Source organism: Penicillium chermesinum (genome assembly GCF_028974085.1).
Source record: "Penicillium chermesinum strain IBT 19713 chromosome Unknown utg000002l:1.0-5270490.0:1.0-5274688.0, whole genome shotgun sequence".
In the NCBI taxonomy this organism is placed as follows: Eukaryota; Fungi; Ascomycota; class Eurotiomycetes; order Eurotiales; family Aspergillaceae; genus Penicillium; species Penicillium chermesinum.
This window is the reverse complement of record NW_026695312.1, coordinates 2,363,516-2,386,621: the sequence shown is the minus strand read 5'-3', so window position 1 is coordinate 2,386,621 and position 23,106 is coordinate 2,363,516. Positions and strand designations below refer to the sequence as shown.

Below are 23,106 nucleotides of genomic sequence, written 5' to 3'. Positions count from 1 at the left end.
GAGACCTCCATCTGCCCATGCTTCTTTAGTGTCTGCAGGGCTTTCGGTGGAGTAACTGCATGGACTGAGCTGCATAGGAATTGTGATTTCGGGTGGGGGTTCATGACCCTCGGTTGCAATTATGATGCCAAGGGATTATCCATGTGGATTGCGTGGTTTCGATGTGACTGGATACTAGGATGCTCCTTGGATTGATGTTGGTCTGACACGCTATATTTAGCAGTCGAGAGGAAACTCGGCATAGAGCTTGTTCCCTCGGTCTTTTTCTCTTTAACCCGTTCCAGCCTAAGGTTTGTGAAGATCTCTCTTAGCTTGAATACATCACGTTATGCTAGTAATGGACTCTTCGACTATCTTGATATATGTAACTCCAGCTCTGGTACTATTTCTCGGTTGGAGAGCCTACCTCATCGTACATCGCCTATACTGGCATCCACTGGCTAGTTTCCCCGGTCCCAAGCTTCCAGCGGCCACTTTTCTGTATGAATTCTACTACGACGTCATCAAAGGAGGCATGTATATTTGGGAAATTGAACGCATGCACGAACGGTATGGTAAGTGTCCCTTGGAGTCACATTTGAGAATCTCAATCACTCAATTGACACAATGGAGGCCCGATCGTCCGCATCAACCCTCGAGAGCTGCACATCAAAGACTCCCACTACTACGATGAGATATATGCCGGTGGCTCTCAGAAACGTGCAAAGGATCCACAGTTCACCGTCGCCTTTGGCGCACCCCATCTCTTGTTGGCACTGTTAGCCACGATCATCATCGTCTGCGCCGCAGCTTCATCAGCAATTACTTCTCAAAACGGTCCATCTCCTATCTCACACCGCTGATCCATGAGCGACTTGATCTTCTCACTCAACGCTTCGAATATGCCTTCGTCAACTCGAGAGTCCTGCATCTGGAACTTGATTTTGCTGCCCTGACGGCCGATATTATCACACAGTATTGCTACGGTTGGAGCTACGGATACTTAGACGAAGTGAAAAACTCAGCCAGCAACGACCTAGTCGATGCGGTAAACGGTGTCATGGCCATGTTCCACATCAACCGCTTCTTCCCCTTCCTCATCAACATCTTCCTGCATGCGCCCCCAGCCCTGGTGCGCTGGCTCCAGCCATGCATGCGGGACCTGTTGGACATGAAAGCTAAACTGCGAGAACAAGCCGGAGAAACGCTCGAGAAAAGGGCTTCTGGGAAATGCGAACCCGGTGCTGAGAATTCCATCTTGGAGGCTCTAGTTGCTCCTCACGTTCCCCCACAGGAGAAGACGTTAAAGCGCTTAGTAGATGAGTCGGCCCTTCTCGTCAGCGGGAACAGAGACAACTGCCAGAGCTATAGCCGTGGCGATGTTCCATGTCATGGATAACAAAGCCATTTGTCTGAAACTTCGAGAGGAGCTGAGGAATGTGCTACCAACAGCGTCTTCGAGAGCGGCGTGGGCGGATCTGGAACGATTACCCTTTCTTGTGAGTGTCAACTGCTCGTATGATAAACACTTCCTGATGTTCCCAGACCGGGGTTGTAAACGAGGGCTTACGTTTGAGTTATGGGATGATAGCTCGTCTAGCTCGCATCTCGCCTAGCGATCCTCTGTTTTATGGGCCTTGGGTGATCCCCGCTGGTGTAAGTTGATTAGTGAGCTGAGGGGAGGGTATTCTGTGGTAGGAATGCTTATGTCTCGCAGACTCCAGTGAGCCAGTCCAGTTACTTCGTCCATATGGATCCTTTGATATTTCCGGACCCGAAGAGGTTTGATCCCGAGCGATGGATCCGCGCGCGTAATGATGGGATTCATCTCGGCCGGTTCATTGCATCCTTTAATAAGGGCAGCAGGCAGTGCCTTGGAATCAAGTAAGTTGTTTTGTGGCGAGAATCGTGAATGCTTGATTTTCATAAAAATAGTCTTGCATACGCAGAGATATACATGACGATAGCTCATGTAGTGCGACGCTTCGAGTTCACGCCCTATGAAACGACTACTGATAATATTTGCGTATACCGAGAAACGGGGATTGGGTGTCCTGAGAACGGTTTCTTCAGTGTAAAATGCCAAGTTGGATCTATTATCCGGGGCTGACTGTACACCGCTACTCCAGGGTGTTGGAGAGTATCTTGGCTGACTGGTGCTGGCAATTGCGGACTCATATGACGAGATCTCAATTTCTATTCCATTACTGATTGTCTATGTCACTCGTATATTTCATACCCTTGGTTTCTTCAGCGCTCTTAAGCTTGTCAAGTGAAATTGAAGTAACCCAATAAGATGCTCTTAGGGCGGGCCCATCAGGAGAAAACCAACCCAGAGAAACCTCTTCACAATACAAATTCAACAAGATGCAAGATATCACTTGTAGGCGTAGTGGGATTAAGCGTTTTTAAGTCATAGTAACAAAGTCCGCGCATTCTTCCTGGATATATTTATTCGAGCCCACTCCCGTCTCCGCCAACACTCAATTCTGTCCAACCAGTTCCAAGTTGACTTTACTATCCTGTTCGAAGCGATCCCTTGCTATGCTATGCTATCCACCATAAGACGATTCAATCTTATAATCCCGCGATAAAAAATGATTTCGCCAGAAGACATACCACCCCCTACGGCACCGGTTTCTGTCGACCCCACGACAGATCTCACTAACAACGTCGCCGTTGTACTGGAGCTAATACTATCGTAGCCTAGAATGTGCTCGCAACTGACTATCCATCTTTTTTTGATGGTACTTTTACTACTGGCGACCCAGGTTGTACCGGGGCGCTTAAGAGTTATCACTACGATGATGTCGAATACAGCGTTGACCCAAAGGAGATGCATGACTTGATACAGCCGAACTCGGGGATTTTCAGGTAAGTTACCATATTTCCACCCACTCAGTCATCGGTGATTCCTGATCATGAGATATATCTCAACTTCTTCTACACTGATAAATGTAAGGAATCAAGGAAAGGCTTTGGCAGGAGAATGATGAAGGCGAGCTCCACTTTGCCGCCACTCAAGATATGATCAAGTCTCTGGTGCGCAGTTACCTTACAATGCCGCTCCCAGCTTGATTCCTGGCCTGAAGTACTGGTGTTCTCATTGTGTATAGCCGTTCTCTTGGCAGATTCAAAGCTCTACGATATCTTGATAGACTAATCTCGTTGAACTCACCCTGTACGGGTGTGTTGGTGTTTACGCCGTGGCTCCAAATTTTTCGGAAATGCTAGTTTAATGTGAGTCTGCAGATCACAACAAAAGACTTCTATGTTTCCCCATCGCTCGTCTTGATTTTCAGGCTTTGAGGGAATTTTATCAGGCTGGCAGCGGGCCCGAGTCGCATCGCGAGTGGCCGGCTCTGCAAGGGGTTCATTGAAGGTTGGCTGGGGAATGTTCGACCGCGTGTTCAGCCCCTTCAATAAGCGCGACAAGCTCGGCCTGGCTTCTACTAATACTAACCCTACGAATGCCCATTTGATAAGTTTATTTTATACTGCATAACTACACTAAAATGCATCTCACATTCGGGGTCATGACAACCCCAGGTCACCGTGTAATCTATAGTCCACAGTTCCACCACATTTACTGATGTCTGGTCAGGGTATTGCTTTTCCGGATTGTATAATTAAGGGTGGCTAACTCGTGATTTCATGCATGTGGATGTTAAAATGCCAGCCCTTTTGCCTCTACGAAAGTTGATCTGTCATACTATCAAGCCGCGCGATTGATTCCCGCCCTCCAGGATGCGTGCTCTACAGCTGAGATGAGCAATTGATACTGTTCCTGTACCCAAGCCATTGCTTGAAGGGGGTAATTCCCAGATGATCATTCCTCGGAAGTAAAGTTGATTGGTGAAGGAATCTCCCTGCCCCTTCACTTCCATACCAATAGGCACGCTTGCCCCTTATGTTATGCTAAAGTCGTCATCCTCCCAGCCTGGCTGTTGATCTGCGTCCGATTGTTTACTAGGTATGAAGGACGCGGTAGATAAGGAGCACAATCAAGAATGGAGATCAACATAGCAAAAGCTTTTACGAAGAATATCTACATAAATCCCACATACCCCTTTATCCTAGTCTAGCAAGCTTACCTTCTTCCGACCCTGATACACTCCTTTCGCCCCCGAGGTATACTCCCAACACCGACAGCATGCACCCCTCATACATCTCCTTGGCGCTCTTCGCCATTGGCGCAATCGGTGCGCCCTCGTACCCACGCCCCGAGTCTAGTGACCCATTCGACACCTTCCCCTTCATGACGGGTAGCTCTACTGTGGAAGAAGATGACGATATGGATGATCCTCTCCCTGCGGCTATGGGTGCCATGATGCAGGCCGAGCAGGTTGAAATGGCTTCATACTCTGCCCCATCAGTCAAACCGACACACATGGCTGCGGCAGCTGCCGCCGCAGCTCTTGGTAGCGACGCACCTGTTGCGAAGCCAGACGTCATGGAGCAACCTCAGGTTCCTCAGGCTGAGCCCTCTCAAGTGGCTACGCCTAAGCCTGAGCCGCCGATGCCAGCTGTGGAGGCTAGCCCCTATGCCTACCTCCTCCTCGGCTCCCGTTCCTAAGCTCGATAACTTCGTACCGGAGATTCCTAAGCCTATTGCTCCTTCTCCAGTCCACTCCAAGGCCCATGTCAACCCTGTCCACAGTGCTGTGATGCACGTCGAGACATCCACTCCAGTCCACAGTTCCAAACACGTTGCGACTCCCACCACTCCCGTCCGCAGTGCCATGCAGACCCCCATGCCTAAGCCTAGCTCTTTCAGCTCCAAGGTCAAGCCTACTTCCCACCCTTTGATGGTCAAGCCAACTCGCCCTGCTAAGCACAGCGTTATGGCTTCCTCATCGAGCAGCAGCTACTCGCACACCCCTACTAGCTCTGCTGTTGCGAAGGCCACTGCCAATCCTCTCGCTCTTGATAAGGTTCTTGGTGGACTTCCCATCATCGGTGGCCTTCTGCAGGGTCTCCGTTAAAGTTATAAAACCGACCAATTGTTCTGCTTTTGATCTTTTCCATATATCCACAAGGGGGAACGGTGTTGGGACAAGTACTTCAAAGCATGTCTAGTTATTCCAGAAAATATCTTTTAATACAAAGGCGTTGATGGAGCAAAGCAATATTCCACATACAACATAAACCATAAACCCCAAAAATCCGAACTAAATCTCACCCTAGGTTTGCACTCACGCTTGAGGGTCCTCCCCGTCGACCCCAACATATCCATGCACCGCTCCACAGCCTTCTGCATCGCATTCGTCGCCTCCTCCAACAAAGTCGTCAAAGGCACCTTCCCCGCCTTCTCCGCCTGCACCCTCACATACTCATTATTCAACACCTTGTTAAGATTGACCTTCGACACCCCACACGCAATACACTTCTGAAAAATCTCCTCCGTAAACGGATCCGCCCCATGAAGCACCAGCCTGACCCTATCCCCCACCGCCTCCCTCACAGCCCTCAACCGCTCATACTCCAGCCGGATGCCCCGCGGCCCATACTCGCCATGCACGTTCCCAAACGCCGGCGCCAACCACGTAATCCACGTCCCGACAAACTCCCGACTCTCCTCCGGCGTTGTCAGCAATCCCTCCAACACAAGAAAATTAATATCTCAGAACTGTTGTAAAAGAATTAGTAACACAAATTCCTAGAGATTGAATAGAATAAAGATATATAGAACTAGGAAGAGACTAGTTACTAGGATCAAGGAAGATCCTAGAAAACAACTAATATGTCACGGAACAATGGGATTTGACGGTTCTTTGCCGTCGAATCGGCGGCGAAAGCATCTTTAAAGCTATATCGAGGCCCTTTGAGCCAAAGTCATGTCATTCGATGTCGATAAGCAAGGTCGTCCGGATCCTCCTGCAGTCCTATTGGTTGGATTAGGGTTGAAACCTGAGCTGGGGCCAAACCCCTGGCGAATCCCCATATAAAAGGGGCTGTTTGTTTAGAAGAAAGAGTAAGCTTTAGTCTTTGTTCAGACTGGAACCGGACAGTGGGATCCCATCGAATACCACTATCTCGCCTGGTCAACTGGTGCCACCCAAATCTGGCAGTTCCCTTACAACTACAATCTTGCCTAGTCAACTGGTGCTACCTAAATCTGGCAGTTCCCTCACATCTAACTATTAACACTTAATTCAAGAAGCTAGTTAGATTTAAGATAATTAAACTAACCCTAGATAGAAACTTTACCTTTCATAATAATACAAGACAGAAGTACCTATCTAGTAGCAGATATTGTCTCAATCGCAGTAACCTATTTATAATTTCTAGGTTGTAAAGTATATCGTTTTCTATAATTCTAGCCTGAGTAACAACTTTAGCTGTTACTGCAATCCTAATTGCAAAACCCGTTTTGTCAAAGTTATAAATATCTTTGTTAGTAATACTATAATCGCGAATTACACGATTAACCAAGTTAAACCACTCCTTAATAATCTTAGGATCCTCGTTTTAAGCCTTTTGATAATTGTATTGTCGCGATAAAACTACTCGGAGTTTAGGATGTCGTTTCACGAAGTTTGAAACCCAATTTTTTCCAACTGTTGTTGTTGTAGATGTTCTACGACTTACAAGTAATATATTTACCATCTCACGAACTTGAGACTGTCGGGGAGCTGCTCCACAGAGATCTAGATCGAGAATCCATTGTTTTAATGATTCCTCTTCAAGGTTTGTCAATTTGGTGTTGTTGGCACATATATTATCGCGCGATTTAACTCCAAGGAGTCGTCGCTCAAGTGTTCGACGAGATACGTCATATACACGCGATGCCGCGCGTACTGGCGCGATTTTTTTTGGACTTGATAGCTTGGACAGCAAGTTCAAGTCTGTAAATTTGAGCGATTTATCACGGTTTTTGGAGGCATGGTGGATGGTTGAAGAAGAGAGGTGGGAATTTTGGTTGGGGGTGGCGCGCTCGCTTGGGAGTTACGTTATAACGTGGTCCACAAGTGAGTTCCGCACATAAGAAAAGTTATGAGTATTCGCCAAGAAATAGGCGACTGGTAATACAGTGGTAACGGCACTGCGTATTCCGACATAAACAGAAGCCATAATTGGAGCCTAAATTCACGTGATGACACGTCAATAGCTGAACCAACACCCCCGCTTTCAAGGCCTCCGGAATCGCGGAGAGGTCTTCCAGATTATCCTCTCTGCGTGGTGCACAATGAGTGGTGTCGAACCACTTGCCATTTTTGGTGCTGTTGATCTCTGCTTAAAGTATTTCGTCAATTCAGAGCTGGGATTGAGGGCGAATTAATGCTTACCATTTTCTAGATATGGAGGAATTATCGTATCAAAGTATAAAGCCTTTCAGCTATCCGGAACCGAGATCGAAGAGCGAGCGTTGGCCATCGAAGCAGCATGGATGAGAATATCGCAACAGCTGGACTTTTTGAAGCGAGTTTGGGAATCTCTGGATAAAGCCTATCAAGAGCTCCAAGCACGTATCCTATCTGTTCTTGAAAGAAAACTCGCAGATTCTGTCAGGCAGATTAGCCGGCTTGAGATAAGTCGTCCCCGAAAAAGGCGCTGGAAAGTTTGATAGACGCAAGGCAATAAAGTATGTTTATCTGAAGGACACTCTCTTCCAGGCGGTACAGAATCTTCAAGAATGGCAAAAAGAGTTTGACACTACATGGTTCTTGATTCTACTGATGGCAGATTCTGCAATCGACTCAGAGCTGAAAAAACGCACAAGAAATGAGAAATTGTCGACTGCCAGACATATTCGAAGAGTCATAAAACCCGATTCCAGCCATCACGATGGGAATGACACAATTCTACCTCAGAAAGATTTCGAGTCCGCAGAAGTTTTTGGAATACCATTTTCTTCATTCAAGAAGATTAAAATCTCAAAAGGATTTACATTTATCTTGGATCCCTCAGAAGTTTCTGATAGTAGAGTTGCTTCGAAGCTTGCAACTTCTATACTAGCCAGAGATGTTCGAAACCTGGCCACCAAGCTACGGGAAGTTGATCCAAATGAATTTCACCTTCTAAAATGCCATGGCGTGGTCCCCAAAAATGAACCAGGTACCCAGCGCTTACTTGCGTACGACTTCATTTTCGATCTACCGCAAGGAGACTTTGAGCCCCGAAGTCTCCGGGGTCTTTTGTTATCGAAAATGAGGTACACTCTAGGTGAAAGAATTCGGCTTGCGCAGCAATTCGCCACCGCTATTCATTACATTCATATCCTTGATTTTGTGCACAAACGCGTTAGACCAGAGAATGTGATGATATTACCCACGAGAAATGATCCCTCATGTGTCGGCCAATTGTTTCTGCTCGGGTTTCAAGAATTTCGAGCAGCGGAAGGCAAGACATTACGACTAGGTCACTCTGATTGGTCGCACGAAATATACCAGCATCCTGATCGTCAGGGAGACAATATCAGCGAGGACTATTACATGCAACATGACATATATAGTCTTGGAGTTTGCCTTCTTGAGATTGGGCTTTGGGGCTCACTTATAAATCACGACGGGACCGGGAACACGTCGCTGATCCCTAGTGCGCAATCGAAAGGCTTGCTTCTCCAAAAACATTTCTTATCACTAGCAGAGCAGGAGCTACCGCTTTCAATGGGTGATAAATATGCAAAAGTTGTCGTCAATTGTTTATCTTCCATGAAGACATCAAATTTGCATGCCGATGGTCCAAGTGAATTCGAGGACGAGAATGGATTTCTGATTGGAATCAAGTTCATCGAGAAGGTATGCTATATTGGGATGTCCTTTTTTTCTTGTTTTAAGAGAGGCAAAACGGCTAAAAAAAAAAACACTATCTAGGTGCTTCTCCTATTAGGCGAAATATCAGTCTGAATCCATGGATATGTGGCAGGGCACGAGAGATAGTTGCGGAATCAGAGATACTCGCAGGATTGAATGTGTAGTTCAATGTGTCTCTGGCAAGAACTCTGCTCGATCCGAGTCATCAATTTCAAAGATCATAGTAAATTTTTCGGGTTCAAACTGACCTTCTTTATGATAATCGAGACAGCTATAACATCTCTAAAACCTAACATCTAGTCAAGTAGCCAACTACCATAACCAAGGCCCTTTCTGCCAGTAGTTTTGGTAGCTTCTTATCTTTTCTCCTCCTTTGAATTAATAACATATTTCATCACTGTCGCCTTAAAAATCCATGTTTTGAAAATAAAGCGCTCCCTCGAGCTAATCTTCGCTTATCTTCTGTTTGAATTCGAGTTAAAAATATTCACGGACTAAAGATGCACCGGCCTTACATGATCTTCACGTGAGCTGCAACGGAATTTATCCTTACTTGCCACTAGCATCGCATAAACGGTTTACCACCAGTCTCAAATAATGGCACGCCTATGCGATCCCATATCTTGTTCAAAGCTGGAGACCTACTTTCAACCCAGTGATCTCGAAGGGATAGAGACCGTCCACGTCCATCGGATGTCAGATGAAGCTCCAGGGTTGCGCGATATGACCCGATCCGAATATTGGCGGCGAACAAGGAAGATCGGGAGCGGCGGGTTTGCTAGCGTGTGGTTGGAAGAGTGCACCTTCAGTCAGGGGCTGGGAGGTCCTAGAGAAGGCAAGCTCAGAGCTATCAAGCAAATTGAGTTTGACAACCAGCTTCGGTCGACAAACTATAAGCATGAGCTTGAAATAATTGCCAAATTTTCGCATTTGAAGGTCAGTCCAAGGAGTAAGTTTCATTTTCAAGACTTTTCATGAGGCGAAAGTTTGAGGGCAATCCTAGGGGCTTTTTGTACGCCGCCACTGACGAATGCAGTATGAATCACATTTTGTCAAGTCGTTCGGATGGTATGAAACGTCTAAACACCTCTTCATTGCAATGGAATATTGCGAGCTAGGAGATTTATCGAGATATTTTCATCGAAACCCGCCACTCCCAGAGGATCATGCACAAGATATTGCGAGACAAATACTTTACGGTCTAGATATAATGCACGAAAATGGGATTGCCCACCGCGACTTGAAGCCAGAGGTCGGTAAATGCTCCGTACGTTAAGATAGCAATAATTAACGCAAGCTTTAGAACATATTCATCAAATCGTGTCCTCCAAAAACCTGGTGGATCAAGCTTGGAGATTTCGGCATTTCCAAGCGTGCAGAGGAACTTGCGCAATTACATACGTTCATAGGCACCAGTGCATACATGTCGCCCGAGATTCAATTTCGCAAGCCAACAAACATCTTCGCAAACGATATTTGGGCTCTTGGTGAGATTATCCACTACGCATTAACAAAGTCTCATGTCTTTCCCTCGCTCGAATCTCTCGCAAGCTACAAAACCCAGCAAGACTTTCCGACCAGCAAACTTGCAGAAGCTAGAATCAGTGAAGAGGGTATTCAATTCATTCGAAGAACCATGCATCCTGATCCTAGTATTCGAGAAACGGCGCCTTCGGCGAAGTCAATTGTTTGGATAAGCGCGACAATATTAGAAGCCCATACCTCTCGAGAAGGTACTTCTGAGCTTGCAGAATCCGCCTCATCGCCTATGTCATTCAGTCCAAATTCCGCCGGCCAATACATACCTTCGGCCTCACGTTATAGTCCAACTGAATCAGAATTCACTTCTGAGATATCAAGAGCACGGGATTGTGAAGAATATTCTCTCATCTTTACGGAGGGAGGCATCCACGCAGCATCGGAAATAGGAAATCTTCGAGCAATCAGAGCTTACCTGAATGCGGGACATGATGCCAATAGCCTAACTAGCGAAAGGAAAACGCCTTTGATGGTGGCCTCAGAAAATGGGCACCTAGAGATTGTTCATGCGCTTCTTGGGGCGGGAGCCGATTGTCAAGCAGCAGACAAATCAAGGTGGACTTCGCTCCATTTGGCGGCCAATAATGGACATGAGAAAATCGTTGCTCTGTTGCTTGCGGTAGGTGCGGCTGCTGACCCTATCAACTTGGATATACGTACGCCACTTTGGTACGCTTCGGAGAAGGGTCATGATGCTGTCCTGAAGCTCCTAATGAACACCGGCAAAGTAGACATGGATATCAGAGATAAGTTGGGGCAGTCGGCTCTGTGGTGCGCAGCATACAATGGGCATGCCAATATTGTCAAACTATTACTTGACTCAGATATGGTGGATGTTAATGCCAGAGGACTAGGAGATGGTAGGAACCAGACGCCAATATGGTGGGCTGCTCGCGAAGGCCATGATGCTGTCGTGGCACTTCTTCTTGGGAAGGAAGGAGTGGATGTCGATACTAGACTGGGAGATGATTGGAACGAGTCTCCGTTCTTTTGGGCAGTACGCAACGGGCACGAACGCATTGTCCAGAGGCTCATAGAGACCAGGAAGATTGAAATTGATCTTCGTAACAAGGACAAACGATCGCCGCTATTATGGGCATGTCGCAATGGTCACGAAAACATCGTCAAGCTTCTCCTGGATACAGGAAAAGTGGATCCCAATGTATATGACCAGTGGCGCGAAACGCCATTATTTTGGGCTGCACGAAATGCACACGATGGGATTGTCAGGGCCTTGCTGGCCACGAATAAAGTGGATGTGGATTCCAAAAATGCGTGCGGTAATCACGAGACGCCGCTATGGTGGGCTGCAAAGCAAGGGAATGACTCCACGCTCGAGATCCTGCTTGCTACAGGACTGGCAGATGTCAACACTCAACGTGGCAACGGCAAATTTGAGACGCCATTGTATTGGGCGGCGCGAAATGGACATACGAGTGTGGTCAAGCGTTTACTGGCTACGGGGAAAGTAAATCACCGTATTAAAACTGGCGATGGTTTCACACCTCTAATGGCGGCTGAGCAAAATGGGCATTATGAGATTGTTAAGCTAATTGCAAACTATTAGCTCTTCCCGAAGGCCGATGTTATCTGTGGCCAGTCCCGTATCTTGTGAGAGACACGTATGCATGGAAGCACAATTAACGTACAGCTCAGGACATTTAGTAGGATTCTCGTCTTTCTGGATCAGTTTTTTCTCATTAATTCTAATATAGACGTGATTTATTCAATAAGAGTAGTAAGTAGTGTCAGTCGAGTCGACTGCCTCTCACTAAGTTCTGCCGCCAATCACTGCCTAGACCCTAGCAGCTCTAGCTGTCTGGGCCCAACGCTGCGGCACGGGAAATAGTGTCCCAGACTTGCGGCCGTGAATTATGTTATCCTTTATGGTTTGCCCGAGCAGAAGATTAGCCACCAATAGATAATAACTAAGTATAGCTTTACTCCACGTGGCTGTCGGCCGAGTTTTGTCCCAGTTCCTATTAGCTAGATTATTCCAAAATGAGTTGTGGGAATATTCTCGGCACACTGTAAATTAAATAAAATTAAGATAATGCTTAGGCTCCTGCAATGCTTACGAAGTTTTCTGATTGAAATATATTAGAAATACAACTGGTTGTGGCTTCACCTTGTACCATTGTTTTGGCCCATTGGACTGGTCTATCCACCTCACCATCGCCACGAATGAAGCAAGAAAGACAGATAAAAATGAACATAAAATGGCAGGTATATTCAGGAAGCCAGCTATCTAAGGCCCTTAAGATGTTGCCTGACAGTGGCCAATATAAAAACTTGGTTGTCGCTAGTTCCTTGCCAAGACCAGCCTCTCTTGTGCTCTTTGCCCCGGACAGACACCATTCCTTCATCTCCAACGGCTTCAACACTACAAGACCCAGCGTTCCTACCTCTTTGCGGTGGTCGCCAATGTCGGCCCCGGCGGCGCCAGTCGCACCCTTCTCCGTGGCCTACCGCCAGCACCCTGAGAAATACAACGCAAGAGGATCAGGGACACAAGTGAAGCACGTGGTGACCGACACCCTTGCGCTGATTGCCATTCTCTCAGATCCTGCCAATTACGCCCCGCTTGAGGCGGAGAAGGCAATCGCAAAGGATTGGTATCGTCGCTCTCACGAGCCTCCTGTTAATGAGCGACCCTGTGTGACTGATCGCCCGCAGCCCCTTTGTGTACCTCCGAGCAAGCGTCAGGTGCGCGTAGAGCCCACTGCTAGAACTGCCATGGCAGGATGAGGGTAGTCCGCACGTTTCCCTTCACTGCGACGTGCGTACTACTGGCTTTGCTTTGGGCGATCACAGATATTGGACCCGCATCGGCGATGTCCAGTACCAGCCGTTGTCGACGTTATTTCGGGGCGACTGCAAAGGGTATTGTCTCATCGTGCTAGATATCTCTGATCTGAATAGCGGTGTTTAGTATGGCATTGCGGCGTTTAACATGCGCTATGTGGCCCAGCTTTCGTGGTACAGCGACACGGGAGGCTGGGATCCTGTCGAAGACCCTCCACCACCACCAACAACAATAACAACAAAACCAACAAATGGAAGAAGGCGAACACCTAAGGTCCCTTCAGGTAGTTGGTGGGCTGACCGACTTCCTACGGATCACCATGCCAGACACTGACATATCCACATGGGAGACGCGGCTGGAAGTGGTCGAGAGCGATGTATCTACCGCTTCATTCGAGACAACTCCATCCAGCATGTTGTCATAGACTCAAGTGTCTGTGAACACGTGGGTCAGACGGCTCATGGAGCGGAGCCAACAAGGGGAGGAAACGGACGAGCAAGACGAGGTCGTGGGGCAACAGCGGCTAGAGCAGGGCCTCTTGGAGGCACAAATCGAGGTGGAATAGTTCGAGACGGAAGAACCCTGCAGCAAAGGTTCGCGTTATGGTGGAGAGCTTGGCCCTTACTTTGCTCGGCCGGCTACGGTGATTGAATGAGCGACTATCCCTTTTAAGCCACATCTTGATATTGCCGAGTTGAAGTCTTCTGGTTATTTCCCAAGAAAGCGTTGCGGACGTGTAAACGTGCAAGAACTGTAAAATCAACTCAGTGGGGATGCCTTGGTCTTCGAATACGTGCAGTATATGTCTCGCACAAAAGAACCATTTCATATTACATTGATTTGAAATCCCTCCTATAAACAACCGGGTCTGCAAAATAGCAATGTAGTAGACAATATCATGTACAGAACATATATACTTATCTCCAACCCCCTTTCCCGCAGAGTGAACCGATCAATCAGCCAAACGGGATCTCCAACTTCTGAAAGCGTAACGACCCCATAAGGGACGACGAATCACAGTGCCCCGAACACGGGTTATCATCATCCAAGGCGTCCAGCTTACTTGCGGTATACTTCTTGTCCGCAACCTCCAGTTGGAAGCCACACTTCTCAAAGAATTCCGGTCCTTCATCGATAAAGGTCATGTCCGTCCCGCATTGATCGATGTATAAGTTAGCCTTAGGCGCCTCGCAAATGTCCGGGAAGGACCAAATCATGGCGTCGACGACGAAGATACCATTCCAAGTAGCATCTGGAGCAGGGCTAGCATATCGATGGCAGAAGGATAGGGGGAGACTCACGCGGGGTATAGGCACTATATGAGTTTATCGAGAGTTGCTGCGTGGGTGTAATCGTCCGACCAAAACACAAGTCTAAGGTTTCTTTAGGCGCTGACGTTTGCGTTGGGCAGGCTGTGGTTGTGGTGGATGAGGGGTGAAGATAAAGATGTGCAGTTGCAATTCTTCCTATCTGGGGTTTGAAGTATTGATTTTATGGCCCGATCAGAATGTTGGGGAGGGCATTCACTCATGCTCTGTGTATGCATTCTCGTCATCGAATACAATGTCGTGTGGAGGATCTAACTATTTGGCAGCTAAACCTTTTTTATTGTGACTCTGTATGTATTTTTATTAGCCGACGAGGCTACGTCAATATGAGTCTTGATGCTTCTTCCGGCGGTAAGACCGGACCATACTACCCGCGGAATGGATAGACGTGGGGGAATGCCTCATTTTGAGCGAGGGCTGAAAGCAAAAGACAGTGTAATAAGTCTGGTTCAGGCAGAAACAGTCAAAAAGTGAACATAGGGCAACTTGAATGCAAATAGATTGATGCGGCTACTCTATATACTTCTAATTGCTGCCAAAGACCTTAATCACGCTGCTGCTACTCTCCTTCTCCAGACCAGCTCGTTTAGCAAGGAAGAGCACATTCAGCGCAGAGTTTCCAAGGTACAATGGACAGTGCAAATCCCGCGCCTTCTGCACGGCCTTCTCCAAGCGCGCGATAGCATCGCTGATCGTGGGTGACCCGGCCTTCTCGCCGATACGTCCTTCAATCATCTCCAGCCCCTTAGTCACGAATTGCCGGCTGGATCCTGCGGCATCACTGACAAGCGTGAAGAATTGCTTGAGGTCGACTTTGAGGTGCCGCGCAAATGCCACGGCCTCGGCGGCCGCGACCAGGTTCGTTACTTCCATCATGTCCAATACTAGTTGGAGGGCTTCGGCTGTTTCGGTCGCAGACCGGGTGTCGGAGACGCTCAGGACAGGCTTGTTATAGTAGTGGCGGACCATAGAGGCATCGTCGACGGTGGCGTTGCCTTGCAGAACGGCGGAGAGGTAGACCTGCTCGGCCGAGGTGCAGAGTGGGAGGGGAAATTGGTTTTGTCGGGCGGAGGAAGTGATGATGCCCTACAAGAGTAAGAATTAGCAAATCGCCTTCTGTGAAGAAGTTCGAAAAAGCTTTGGGCACGACTTACGACATCTTTCAGGATAATTGAGATCGCACTAGCTCCCGGGTGCCAGTCCTCTTCCAACAAACGTTGCAATCGATTCTCGTGCATCCATGACCATGCATCTGAAGCCTTAATAGCTTCCGCGGCCTTGGTCGCATCAAGGCCAAGCTGAGCTGCAAAGCCCATTGCCTCGCTACCACCAAGAATATGGATTCCCGCAAGCACCTGGTGCACCATCTTCATGTTGCTTCCGGCGCCGACGCCCCCGGGAACAAGATAGAGCTTGTTCGAGTCCGACATGGCCTCCAGCAAGAACCGGCCGCTTTTTAGTGCCGTGTCAGACGCACCAGCCATGATTGAGAGGGTTCCCTGTGCAGCACGAATTGCGCCGCCAGAGACCGGGCGTCGATGAAGAGGATGTCTCCACGGCCAATGGATTGCAGCTCCGCGGCAACGGACTGGGCGTATGAAGCCGGGACCGTGGAAGTGAGGATCAAGGTCGCGTTATTCGGTAAGGCTATTATCCCGATTGCCTGTTAGCGTGTTCTGCGTCGTAAATGGTAGATTCTCTAGCAACGCAAGTACACACCCGATACTATACCGGCCTCGCCGAAAAGAGCTGATTGCGCCTGGGCCGCCGTTGCCACCATGCAAACATAGTATTGCTTTCCACTGGCGGACTCCTGTAGCGAGGAAGCTGGGATACCACCGGCAGCTTTGAAACGTTCGACCGACGCAGGAATACATCGAAGCCGTGCACGGGGTATCCTTGCTTGACGAGCTGGGTGGCCATGCCGAAGCCCATGGCTCCGAGGCCGACGAAGCCGATAGCTGGCTTAGACATGATGGCTTCTGAAATAGAATGTTGAATGCTGAAAGGTTTGGAAGATCAATTGAAAGGACTCGACGCGCCCTTTAAACAACGTGGGGGTGAGGGGCGTCACCATCTGGGGGAAATACCCGAAGGGTGGGATGATCGGGGCAACTCCGATGCTGTTTACTCCCGAATCGTCCAAGAATGGGAGTCGGATGAATCGCCGGGTAAATTAAGAAAAGCATGCATTTGTAGCTAAAAGGTCAAATCGATAAACCAACGCAGTCTATGTGAGATAACTATAATGAAAAATATCAGAGCCTAGCAAATCCAGCAAATCCAGCAACCCATTCTCTAGCTGTACCTAGACCATGTCTGATCTTTTCCAGCGCACTAACCATCCGGCCCGCAGGTTAAACCGAGATTATGTTCAGCAAAGAGCTGTGACTAAGTAAGCCGACAGTAATAGCTGAGGGTATAATGACTTCCCTCGGTGGAGGTCAAAGCAGAAGTTCTGTGGCTCGTAGACACCGATGAGGATAAGCCATCTTGACTAGATCCATACTCGCAGCCTGCGGAGTAACCAGGTTGGCCCATAACATGGCCGGTGATAGTATCTGCAGGGGCGTTGATAGTATATGCAGGGGTGTTCCAGTCCTGCCCTTGAGGGCGAGCATATCCATCCTCATCTGAGCTGGGCCATTCATCGTCGGTCTCAGATTCGCTTGGGGATTCTGAAGAACAGGTGGTGTAGCCACACTCAGTTGAAGACTCAGACGGGGTGTCCAGGTGGCCAGGAGACTCGGTCGAGTAATCAGCAGAGTCGGTCGAATAGCCACTCGAAGCAGAAGAGTCGGGTTCCTCCCGCGAGAAACGACGGGGAAATCCTACTATTTGGCCCTCATTGGATGAAAGTCCAGTCGAGTAGGGCAGCCTGCTTCCAAGATAATCAGCCGAGTCATACTGATTCTGCTCACATTGACCGCGAGGATGGAGTCCATGATGGCAATGCCGCTCAATTCTCGAGTGGGCGCAAGCACCCGCGTTGCTAGCGGACATGTCGGGGCATCTGGGGGCAGAAATCGATGATCCTTTCTAACAGATGACCACACTCGTCACAAGTTGTGAAATGGATGATGCACATTTTCAAGTTAGCGTTGCTGTTGACGCGTTGTTGTTGAAGCTTGTTGTCGCTGGTGGTGAATAATTTTTACGTGGCAATGGATGGCCATTTTATGCACTGCTCGTAAGAAAAAGAACGGCCGGGAGAGACAGCGTCAGTAGAAGAAGTCCCAAGCCTCCAGTGCCATTGTTTGCATGTTTAATGCTGACACAAAGAGTATGCGAAGGGTTTTGAGAATCTCATTTTGGTTTTCCTTTGTCTGGCGAGAGCCGAGGCATTGCAGTCATTGAGCCCCATGGTAAGCCGTTGGAAGATGTAAGACATTGTAGTTTAGGACTTACGCTCGGATTGTACGGTTGAACGGGCATCGCTGTTCTTCAGCTTGAATAAAGAGCGGATTCTGGGCATTGGCGGATGAGCTTCAATAGTGCCGTTTTGTTGCATGATCCACTATGTTTTGAGATAAGTAGGTTGAAGACATTCTAGCAAGCTATGACTATCATGACCGTAGACCGACGGATACCAGACGGATCATCACTGAGCCGTGGTGGTGGCCTAAAAGAAACGGAGGAGACTGATATAACAGGTGAGCTGCTGTACTGGACTTGAAGTCATACTAGGAGCACCTCGTCATCCACCGTTGAGATTTCATCCCTACTAGGAGAGCATATAGCCTTTATTATGGCAAGGTTATGCGTGCAGACTGTTATACCAATCGAGAACTTCACTCAAAAGAAGTATGGAATATGACTGCCCTTGTTCTTACCATACCATTCATGACAGAAACTCCAAAATCCACGTCAAGTTCTCATGCTTACGCTGCTTCAGGCAATGGGGGAGTATTCGTGAATAAATATCGTAAATGATGGGCTGGCAATTCCACCCTCCTTTCATGATTCTGCGCTCGAGTCCAATTACCAACCGTACATAGCAAAAGATGGTATCACGCCAAAAACGTCCAAACCAAGGCACCAGAACGCATACCTGGCGTAAATCGAAGAAAATAGGATATATCAAACATAAGGATCATTGTGTTGGTGGCGGTGGTGGACGCATCTCCCGGCTGGGGTCTGGCGGCTGTACTTGAGTCTGGAAGATCTGAATGCGTTTACTGTTGTGCCAAGTTGCGAGTTTCACATGGCACCGCCCACACAGATGATCCACGTCCTTGAGAGAATCCATCATATACGGAATACACCCTAAACAGCAGAGGAAACAGGCGATACCGGCCCAGGCACTAGGTGGAAAGTCAGATTCGACATCCCTTCAATATACGTCTTCTGATCTCTCGATCATCCGTTCAGCAGTGAGCAAAACTTACTGGGCTGTGTTTCCTGAAACTCCCTCTATCTTCGTCATTTCCCGATATCCACAGCTGGGACAATCCACTGGCGCCGGTGCGGATTGTAGCGAGTGCAAAGGCACCGCAGTCGCATATCCAGTCGGCTGCCCGAAAGGTGTAACATAGGGCTGAGGACCTCCATTAAGAAATTCGATCGGTTGCCCAGGGTAGGCTTTTACGTCTGAAGGAGACGTAGAGGGTAGTGTGACTGGTGTGCGTCCACCCCGAGTTGGCCCGGGTATCCCTTTAAGGGCTCTGGAGCCACGGGTCGGTCGTTCGGGTGGACGACTTGTCCATACAACGGTGCGGGCATCATGTTCGAGCACTCTGTTGGCGCGGCGGACCATGTGCTTACGCGATTGTCGGTTGACATTGGGCTAATGGGGTGTGTGGGGGGAGCAGCAGTTTCTAATGCGACGGGAATGAGGCCTGGGGGTGGGACGCGATGTTAGTGTGTGGTCGCAAGATTCCTGGATTGAAGTTTACCTTCGTCAGCTCTGTTCTCCATGGTGGCGGTCGGCCGCTTATATTAAGCCAAAGAATGATTCAAAATCCAATGCCAAATACGAAAGACGAAGTGCTAAAGAAAGACACGGGGCCTGCCCTTCTCAAAAGCCCTTGGCGGGATAAGTGCTTATATAGCTGGGGCCGAATGGCCGACGATGAACCCCAAACCTACAAATAGCACAGATAGCAAGGTCTGATCGGATCGCCCAGATCGTCCAGTAGGACTGGCAGAACGGCTGCCCTGAAAAGCACGCGGAACTCGTGGCAGGAGTCCTCGGTTTGGTTAAGATTGGCCCCCTTCATGCACATTCGCCTTGGTGCATCTCGAATACTACAAATGGCGATTTCGCCCCCATAACATTGGCCAACTTGGCCCGCGCCACGACGCTAAGTGCGCCAGGCTCTTCTTGGACCCTTTCTGAAACAGTATTCTTATTGCCGTCCGGGCTCTCTCTTCCTTCTAGAAGGGACGTGGCAATGGTAAGATCGCGGTTGCACTGTTCCCATCTCAGCATTATTTCTTTTGCACAGATTCGATGTCACCTGGCAACCCTTGGTTGAATTGTGACTACCAGAGGTTTCCCGACTGACGCTGTTGAACGGTCTATTCCGTTGAGGTGTGTCGTCGGAGCTTAGCTTCGTTCTATGCATCCAAATATAGCCCAAAAAACATAAAAGCCCGACAAATCAATTGCGTGCGAAGACCCCCGGGGGACCCATACGCCATCCAGACTTTAGCCCCGAATAAGTGGGGCTTAACATCAAGCCAATTAATATCTGGGCTAGCGCATCAACCCCCAATTCACAGCCAATACGCTGTGGCTCTGAGTGCCGAGGTCTTGTTTTCACTCATGTTTTAGCGTGGCCTATCACACGTTAAGTCTTGGACATATGTTCTACATAGCAGTCTCGCCAGGGTTGCAGTGACCCAAACACCCTATCCGGCGCCCAGCACAAGGATTTCCTTTCAGACACGCGTACCCAGTACTGGGTGCCTGAATGATCTGACTTGCAGGTGCTTGTTCCTTATGTATCTTGCTATAGTCGATCTGAGCGCCCAGGAATTGGAGAACAAGTCTATGCAAGCTAGGGCGTAAGGCAACCACAAGACTGATCTTAGGTGGAGAGAACTGAACTAGCTCCCGTCGGACTTACAGCAGCTTCCTATCTTAAGTTTACCAGTAATCTGCAAGTGCTGTTGGAAGGTTAAGAAATGCTTACCTTTTGGCTTCCTTGTGCTTGCGGCCAGATCACATGTTCTGCTACTATGCAAAGCACCGACGGAGGGGCCAGTCAGAACTTGTTCCGCAAGATGAATTGTTATCTTCATTAGACCAACCTCTCCTGTAAACCCGCCAAGTGCATTATCTCCAGTGGAAATAGTCCGGATTTACCTGATGCAGCCGGCTCCGCACGATCTTCCGGCTTCCGAGCCCCACCATGACGAACATGAGGAACGTTGGAGACAACCTGGAATACACGTTGATCAGTCGTTTCACCTTTATATAAGGAAAGACTGTCCTCGTCCGTTTTCCCATCCCTAAACAATGCTCAGAATGGCAAAGTCGATCCCCTCCACAATCAAACTTGCCAGCGGTTATGAGATCCCGCGCCTAGGCTTTGGTGTAAGCACACTTCTAATACCAAATCTACATGCTCGTGACTAACTATTGCATCAAAGGTCTATCAAACGTGTGTAACTCTTGCCTGCTGCAAGTCAGCTCTCGGGAACTCTTAGCTGACCACCATACAGACCCCCAGAAGATGCGGAAAGATGCTGCCTCGAGGCATTCAAGGCCGGATATCGCCATGTACGCCACCATGTTCCCTAAATTTGCTAGTAGGAAACTAATACAGAGTTTAGATCGACTCAGCGTCAGGATACAAAAATGAAGCTGGCTGCGGCAGTGCCATCCTCAAATCCGGCCTCCCCCGCAGCGAGATTTTCTTCACGTCCAAAGTCCTAAAAATCAACTACAACGACGCCAAAGCTACCGTCGACAAAACCCTTTCCGAGACAAAACTCGACTATATCGACCTCATGCTCCTCCATCAGCCCTATGGTGGGTCTGAAGGCCGTAAAGGCGCTTGGAAAGCCGTAAGCCCACCTCCTTCCCCATCCCCCATCCACCCTACAATGAACTCACCGGCCCTAGCTCGTCGAGGCCGTTGAGGCCGGGAAAGTCCGCTCCATCGGCGTGAGCAACTATGGCGTCCACCACCTTAACGAACTAGAGCAGCATATGTGCGAGCTCGAGGCCGAGCGCGGGCAGGGGAAAGGCGGCGTTTTAAGCATCAACCAAGTGGAGGTGCACCCGTGGCTTGCTCGCCGGGACATCGTTGACTGGTGCCATGCGCGGGGCGTCTTCGTCGAGGCCTACTGTCCGATTGTGCGTGGAGCGCGCTTCGATGAGCCGGTTCTTCAGAAGCTGGCGAAGAAGTACGGGAAGGAGCCGGCGCAGGTTCTTATCGCTGGAGTATCGATAAGGGGCATATCCCGCTGCTAAGAGTGTGACGTCGTCGCGAATTATCTCGAATGCTCAGGTCTATGATTTTGCGCTTACGGAGGAAGAAGTGCAGGAACTGGAGACGGATGAGTATAGTCCTGTTGCGTGGGATCCGACTGTTGCGAAGTTGGAGGAGTGAACGAACGTCATTTGAAGTGTGGCTGTTAAGACAACGGTACTCGATTGTGGAAGGAAACAACAAGTGCAATTCATGTGACAGGTCAGTGTATCTTGGGATCCGGAGAATAAAGAATAAAACAGCCTGGCATAAGCCAATGAACATATCTGAAAGATTTCTCGTTCTAAGACCCGTGCACGGCCTTGCTCGTTCAATGCTACTTCTGAGGGAAACTCTTGAAACGCTGTGCATCTCGCTTGCCATGGCGAGCGTGATCGTATGACTCGAATGGGTGACCCCAGAAGAACCTCGCGCTTTTATGGCCACCTCCCTGAGCCGCACGCCGAAGCTCTGCTTCGCGCGCGCGCACCTTTTTTTGGTAGTTTTTGGCCCCTCGCTTCTTTGCCTTCTTTGCGGCAACCTGCTCGGCAGTTTGACCAGTCAATTTTTGTCTGAGCCAGTCCATTATACTGGGCATATTGATTTCATTGCATAGGTTTGGCTGGGTATAGCTTGAGCGATAGCGATCGGAGGTCAAAATTATGGACGAAGGATGGAATTAATCAACGCCAGCTGGCCGGTGGCTTTCATTAGCTTTGCACGCCGGGAGTTTCTCCGGGATACTCGTACATACTAGAATTTTGACGTGTTTTGTCAGTGGCCAGAGGGATTTCAAGATCATTTGGCAAATTATAGGGGCGGGACGGCTTACACGAATACGGCCCCCACGTTCAGGCGACCAAGCGGAATAGGTCATGTTGAATAGCTTACGATCTAGTTTATGTTTCGTTTGAACTGACAAAATAATTCTAGGGCCACATTTAGAACAGTCGATTCAAATGCGTTCTCCAGTGTTGATCGCATAAATACTCAGGCTTGTGTCTGCAGGAATGGAGTCCTTGCAAGCCGCCCGGCAGTCACTTACTGCTCGTATCCAGAGGCTACTCCACCTCGAACCCGACCTTGGGTGTAAACAAAACCTTGTGGCTATTTAAAACATTGCTAGCTTGGCCCTGATCCTATGGAACAGTAGATCTAGGATAAAATCCGGGTACGCAGCGTAAAACATGAACCGAAAAATGAAACCGAAAGAAAAAAAAAAGAACGAGGGACGACCGTGGTTCGAACACGGGTCCTTAAGATCTTCAATGCGTGGT

At 48.7% G+C, this 23,106-nt stretch overlaps 14 protein-coding genes across 14 annotated transcripts; 8 read left to right on the top strand and 6 right to left on the bottom strand.

Moving 5' to 3' along the window:
• Positions 1-328: 328 nt before the first annotated feature.
• N7468_001724 (cytochrome P450) lies at positions 329-1,867 on the top strand (the record flags this gene model as incomplete). The annotated part of the gene is made up of 6 exons (XM_058471021.1): positions 329-554; positions 613-757; positions 799-1,249; positions 1,299-1,478; positions 1,525-1,635; positions 1,697-1,867. The coding sequence occupies 6 exons, from the start codon at positions 329-331 to the stop codon at positions 1,865-1,867; spliced, it is 1,284 nt and encodes a 427-aa protein (XP_058334162.1).
• A 2,265-nt stretch (positions 1,868-4,132) lies between these two features.
• Positions 4,133-4,555, top strand: N7468_001723 (uncharacterized protein; the record flags this gene model as incomplete). Its single annotated transcript, XM_058471020.1, has 1 exon — positions 4,133-4,555. One exon carries the CDS (start codon positions 4,133-4,135, stop codon positions 4,553-4,555), a length of 423 nt encoding a protein of 140 aa, XP_058334161.1.
• Positions 4,556-4,646: 91 nt separating this feature from the next.
• On the top strand, positions 4,647-4,964 carry N7468_001722 (uncharacterized protein; the record flags this gene model as incomplete). Its single annotated transcript, XM_058471019.1, has 1 exon — positions 4,647-4,964. The coding sequence occupies one exon, from the start codon at positions 4,647-4,649 to the stop codon at positions 4,962-4,964; it is 318 nt and encodes a 105-aa protein (XP_058334160.1).
• Positions 4,965-7,115: 2,151 nt separating this feature from the next.
• Positions 7,116-8,776, top strand: N7468_001721 (uncharacterized protein; the record flags this gene model as incomplete). The annotated part of the gene is made up of 4 exons (XM_058471018.1): positions 7,116-7,221; positions 7,279-7,486; positions 7,542-8,720; positions 8,762-8,776. The coding sequence occupies exons 1-4, from the start codon at positions 7,169-7,171 to the stop codon at positions 8,774-8,776; spliced, it is 1,455 nt and encodes a 484-aa protein (XP_058334159.1). The 5' UTR covers positions 7,116-7,168.
• A 652-nt stretch (positions 8,777-9,428) lies between these two features.
• N7468_001720 (Tetratricopeptide-like helical) lies at positions 9,429-11,841 on the top strand (the record flags this gene model as incomplete). Its single annotated transcript, XM_058471017.1, has 3 exons — positions 9,429-9,671; positions 9,772-9,987; positions 10,039-11,841. The coding sequence occupies 3 exons, from the start codon at positions 9,429-9,431 to the stop codon at positions 11,839-11,841; spliced, it is 2,262 nt and encodes a 753-aa protein (XP_058334158.1).
• A 695-nt stretch (positions 11,842-12,536) lies between these two features.
• N7468_001719 (uncharacterized protein) lies at positions 12,537-13,206 on the top strand (the record flags this gene model as incomplete). Its single annotated transcript, XM_058471016.1, is given in 2 exon segments — positions 12,537-12,980; positions 12,991-13,206. The coding sequence occupies 2 exon segments, from the start codon at positions 12,537-12,539 to the stop codon at positions 13,204-13,206; spliced, it is 660 nt and encodes a 219-aa protein (XP_058334157.1).
• Positions 13,207-13,227: 21 nt separating this feature from the next.
• On the top strand, positions 13,228-13,645 carry N7468_001718 (uncharacterized protein; the record flags this gene model as incomplete). The annotated part of the gene is given in 3 exon segments (XM_058471015.1): positions 13,228-13,353; positions 13,364-13,456; positions 13,505-13,645. The coding sequence occupies 3 exon segments, from the start codon at positions 13,228-13,230 to the stop codon at positions 13,643-13,645; spliced, it is 360 nt and encodes a 119-aa protein (XP_058334156.1).
• Positions 13,646-14,036: 391 nt separating this feature from the next.
• Positions 14,037-14,297, bottom strand: N7468_001717 (uncharacterized protein; the record flags this gene model as incomplete). The annotated part of the gene is made up of 1 exon (XM_058471014.1): positions 14,037-14,297. The coding sequence occupies one exon, from the start codon at positions 14,295-14,297 to the stop codon at positions 14,037-14,039; it is 261 nt and encodes an 86-aa protein (XP_058334155.1).
• Positions 14,298-14,933: 636 nt separating this feature from the next.
• On the bottom strand, positions 14,934-16,382 carry N7468_001716 (uncharacterized protein; the record flags this gene model as incomplete). Its single annotated transcript, XM_058471013.1, has 5 exons — positions 14,934-15,494; positions 15,563-15,820; positions 15,886-16,055; positions 16,128-16,221; positions 16,284-16,382. The coding sequence occupies 5 exons, from the start codon at positions 16,380-16,382 to the stop codon at positions 14,934-14,936; spliced, it is 1,182 nt and encodes a 393-aa protein (XP_058334154.1).
• Positions 16,383-16,799: 417 nt separating this feature from the next.
• Positions 16,800-17,411, bottom strand: N7468_001715 (uncharacterized protein; the record flags this gene model as incomplete). Its single annotated transcript, XM_058471012.1, has 1 exon — positions 16,800-17,411. One exon carries the CDS (start codon positions 17,409-17,411, stop codon positions 16,800-16,802), a length of 612 nt encoding a protein of 203 aa, XP_058334153.1.
• Positions 17,412-18,792: 1,381 nt separating this feature from the next.
• N7468_001714 (uncharacterized protein) lies at positions 18,793-19,164 on the bottom strand (the record flags this gene model as incomplete). The annotated part of the gene is made up of 1 exon (XM_058471011.1): positions 18,793-19,164. One exon carries the CDS (start codon positions 19,162-19,164, stop codon positions 18,793-18,795), a length of 372 nt encoding a protein of 123 aa, XP_058334152.1.
• A 459-nt stretch (positions 19,165-19,623) lies between these two features.
• On the bottom strand, positions 19,624-19,839 carry N7468_001713 (uncharacterized protein; the record flags this gene model as incomplete). Its single annotated transcript, XM_058471010.1, has 1 exon — positions 19,624-19,839. One exon carries the CDS (start codon positions 19,837-19,839, stop codon positions 19,624-19,626), a length of 216 nt encoding a protein of 71 aa, XP_058334151.1.
• A 1,041-nt stretch (positions 19,840-20,880) lies between these two features.
• N7468_001712 (aldo/keto reductase) lies at positions 20,881-21,970 on the top strand (the record flags this gene model as incomplete). The annotated part of the gene is made up of 6 exons (XM_058471009.1): positions 20,881-20,949; positions 21,006-21,016; positions 21,078-21,135; positions 21,189-21,422; positions 21,481-21,801; positions 21,869-21,970. The coding sequence occupies 6 exons, from the start codon at positions 20,881-20,883 to the stop codon at positions 21,968-21,970; spliced, it is 795 nt and encodes a 264-aa protein (XP_058334150.1).
• A 196-nt stretch (positions 21,971-22,166) lies between these two features.
• N7468_001711 (uncharacterized protein) lies at positions 22,167-22,415 on the bottom strand (the record flags this gene model as incomplete). The annotated part of the gene is made up of 1 exon (XM_058471008.1): positions 22,167-22,415. The coding sequence occupies one exon, from the start codon at positions 22,413-22,415 to the stop codon at positions 22,167-22,169; it is 249 nt and encodes an 82-aa protein (XP_058334149.1).
• Positions 22,416-23,106: the final 691 nt, after the last annotated feature.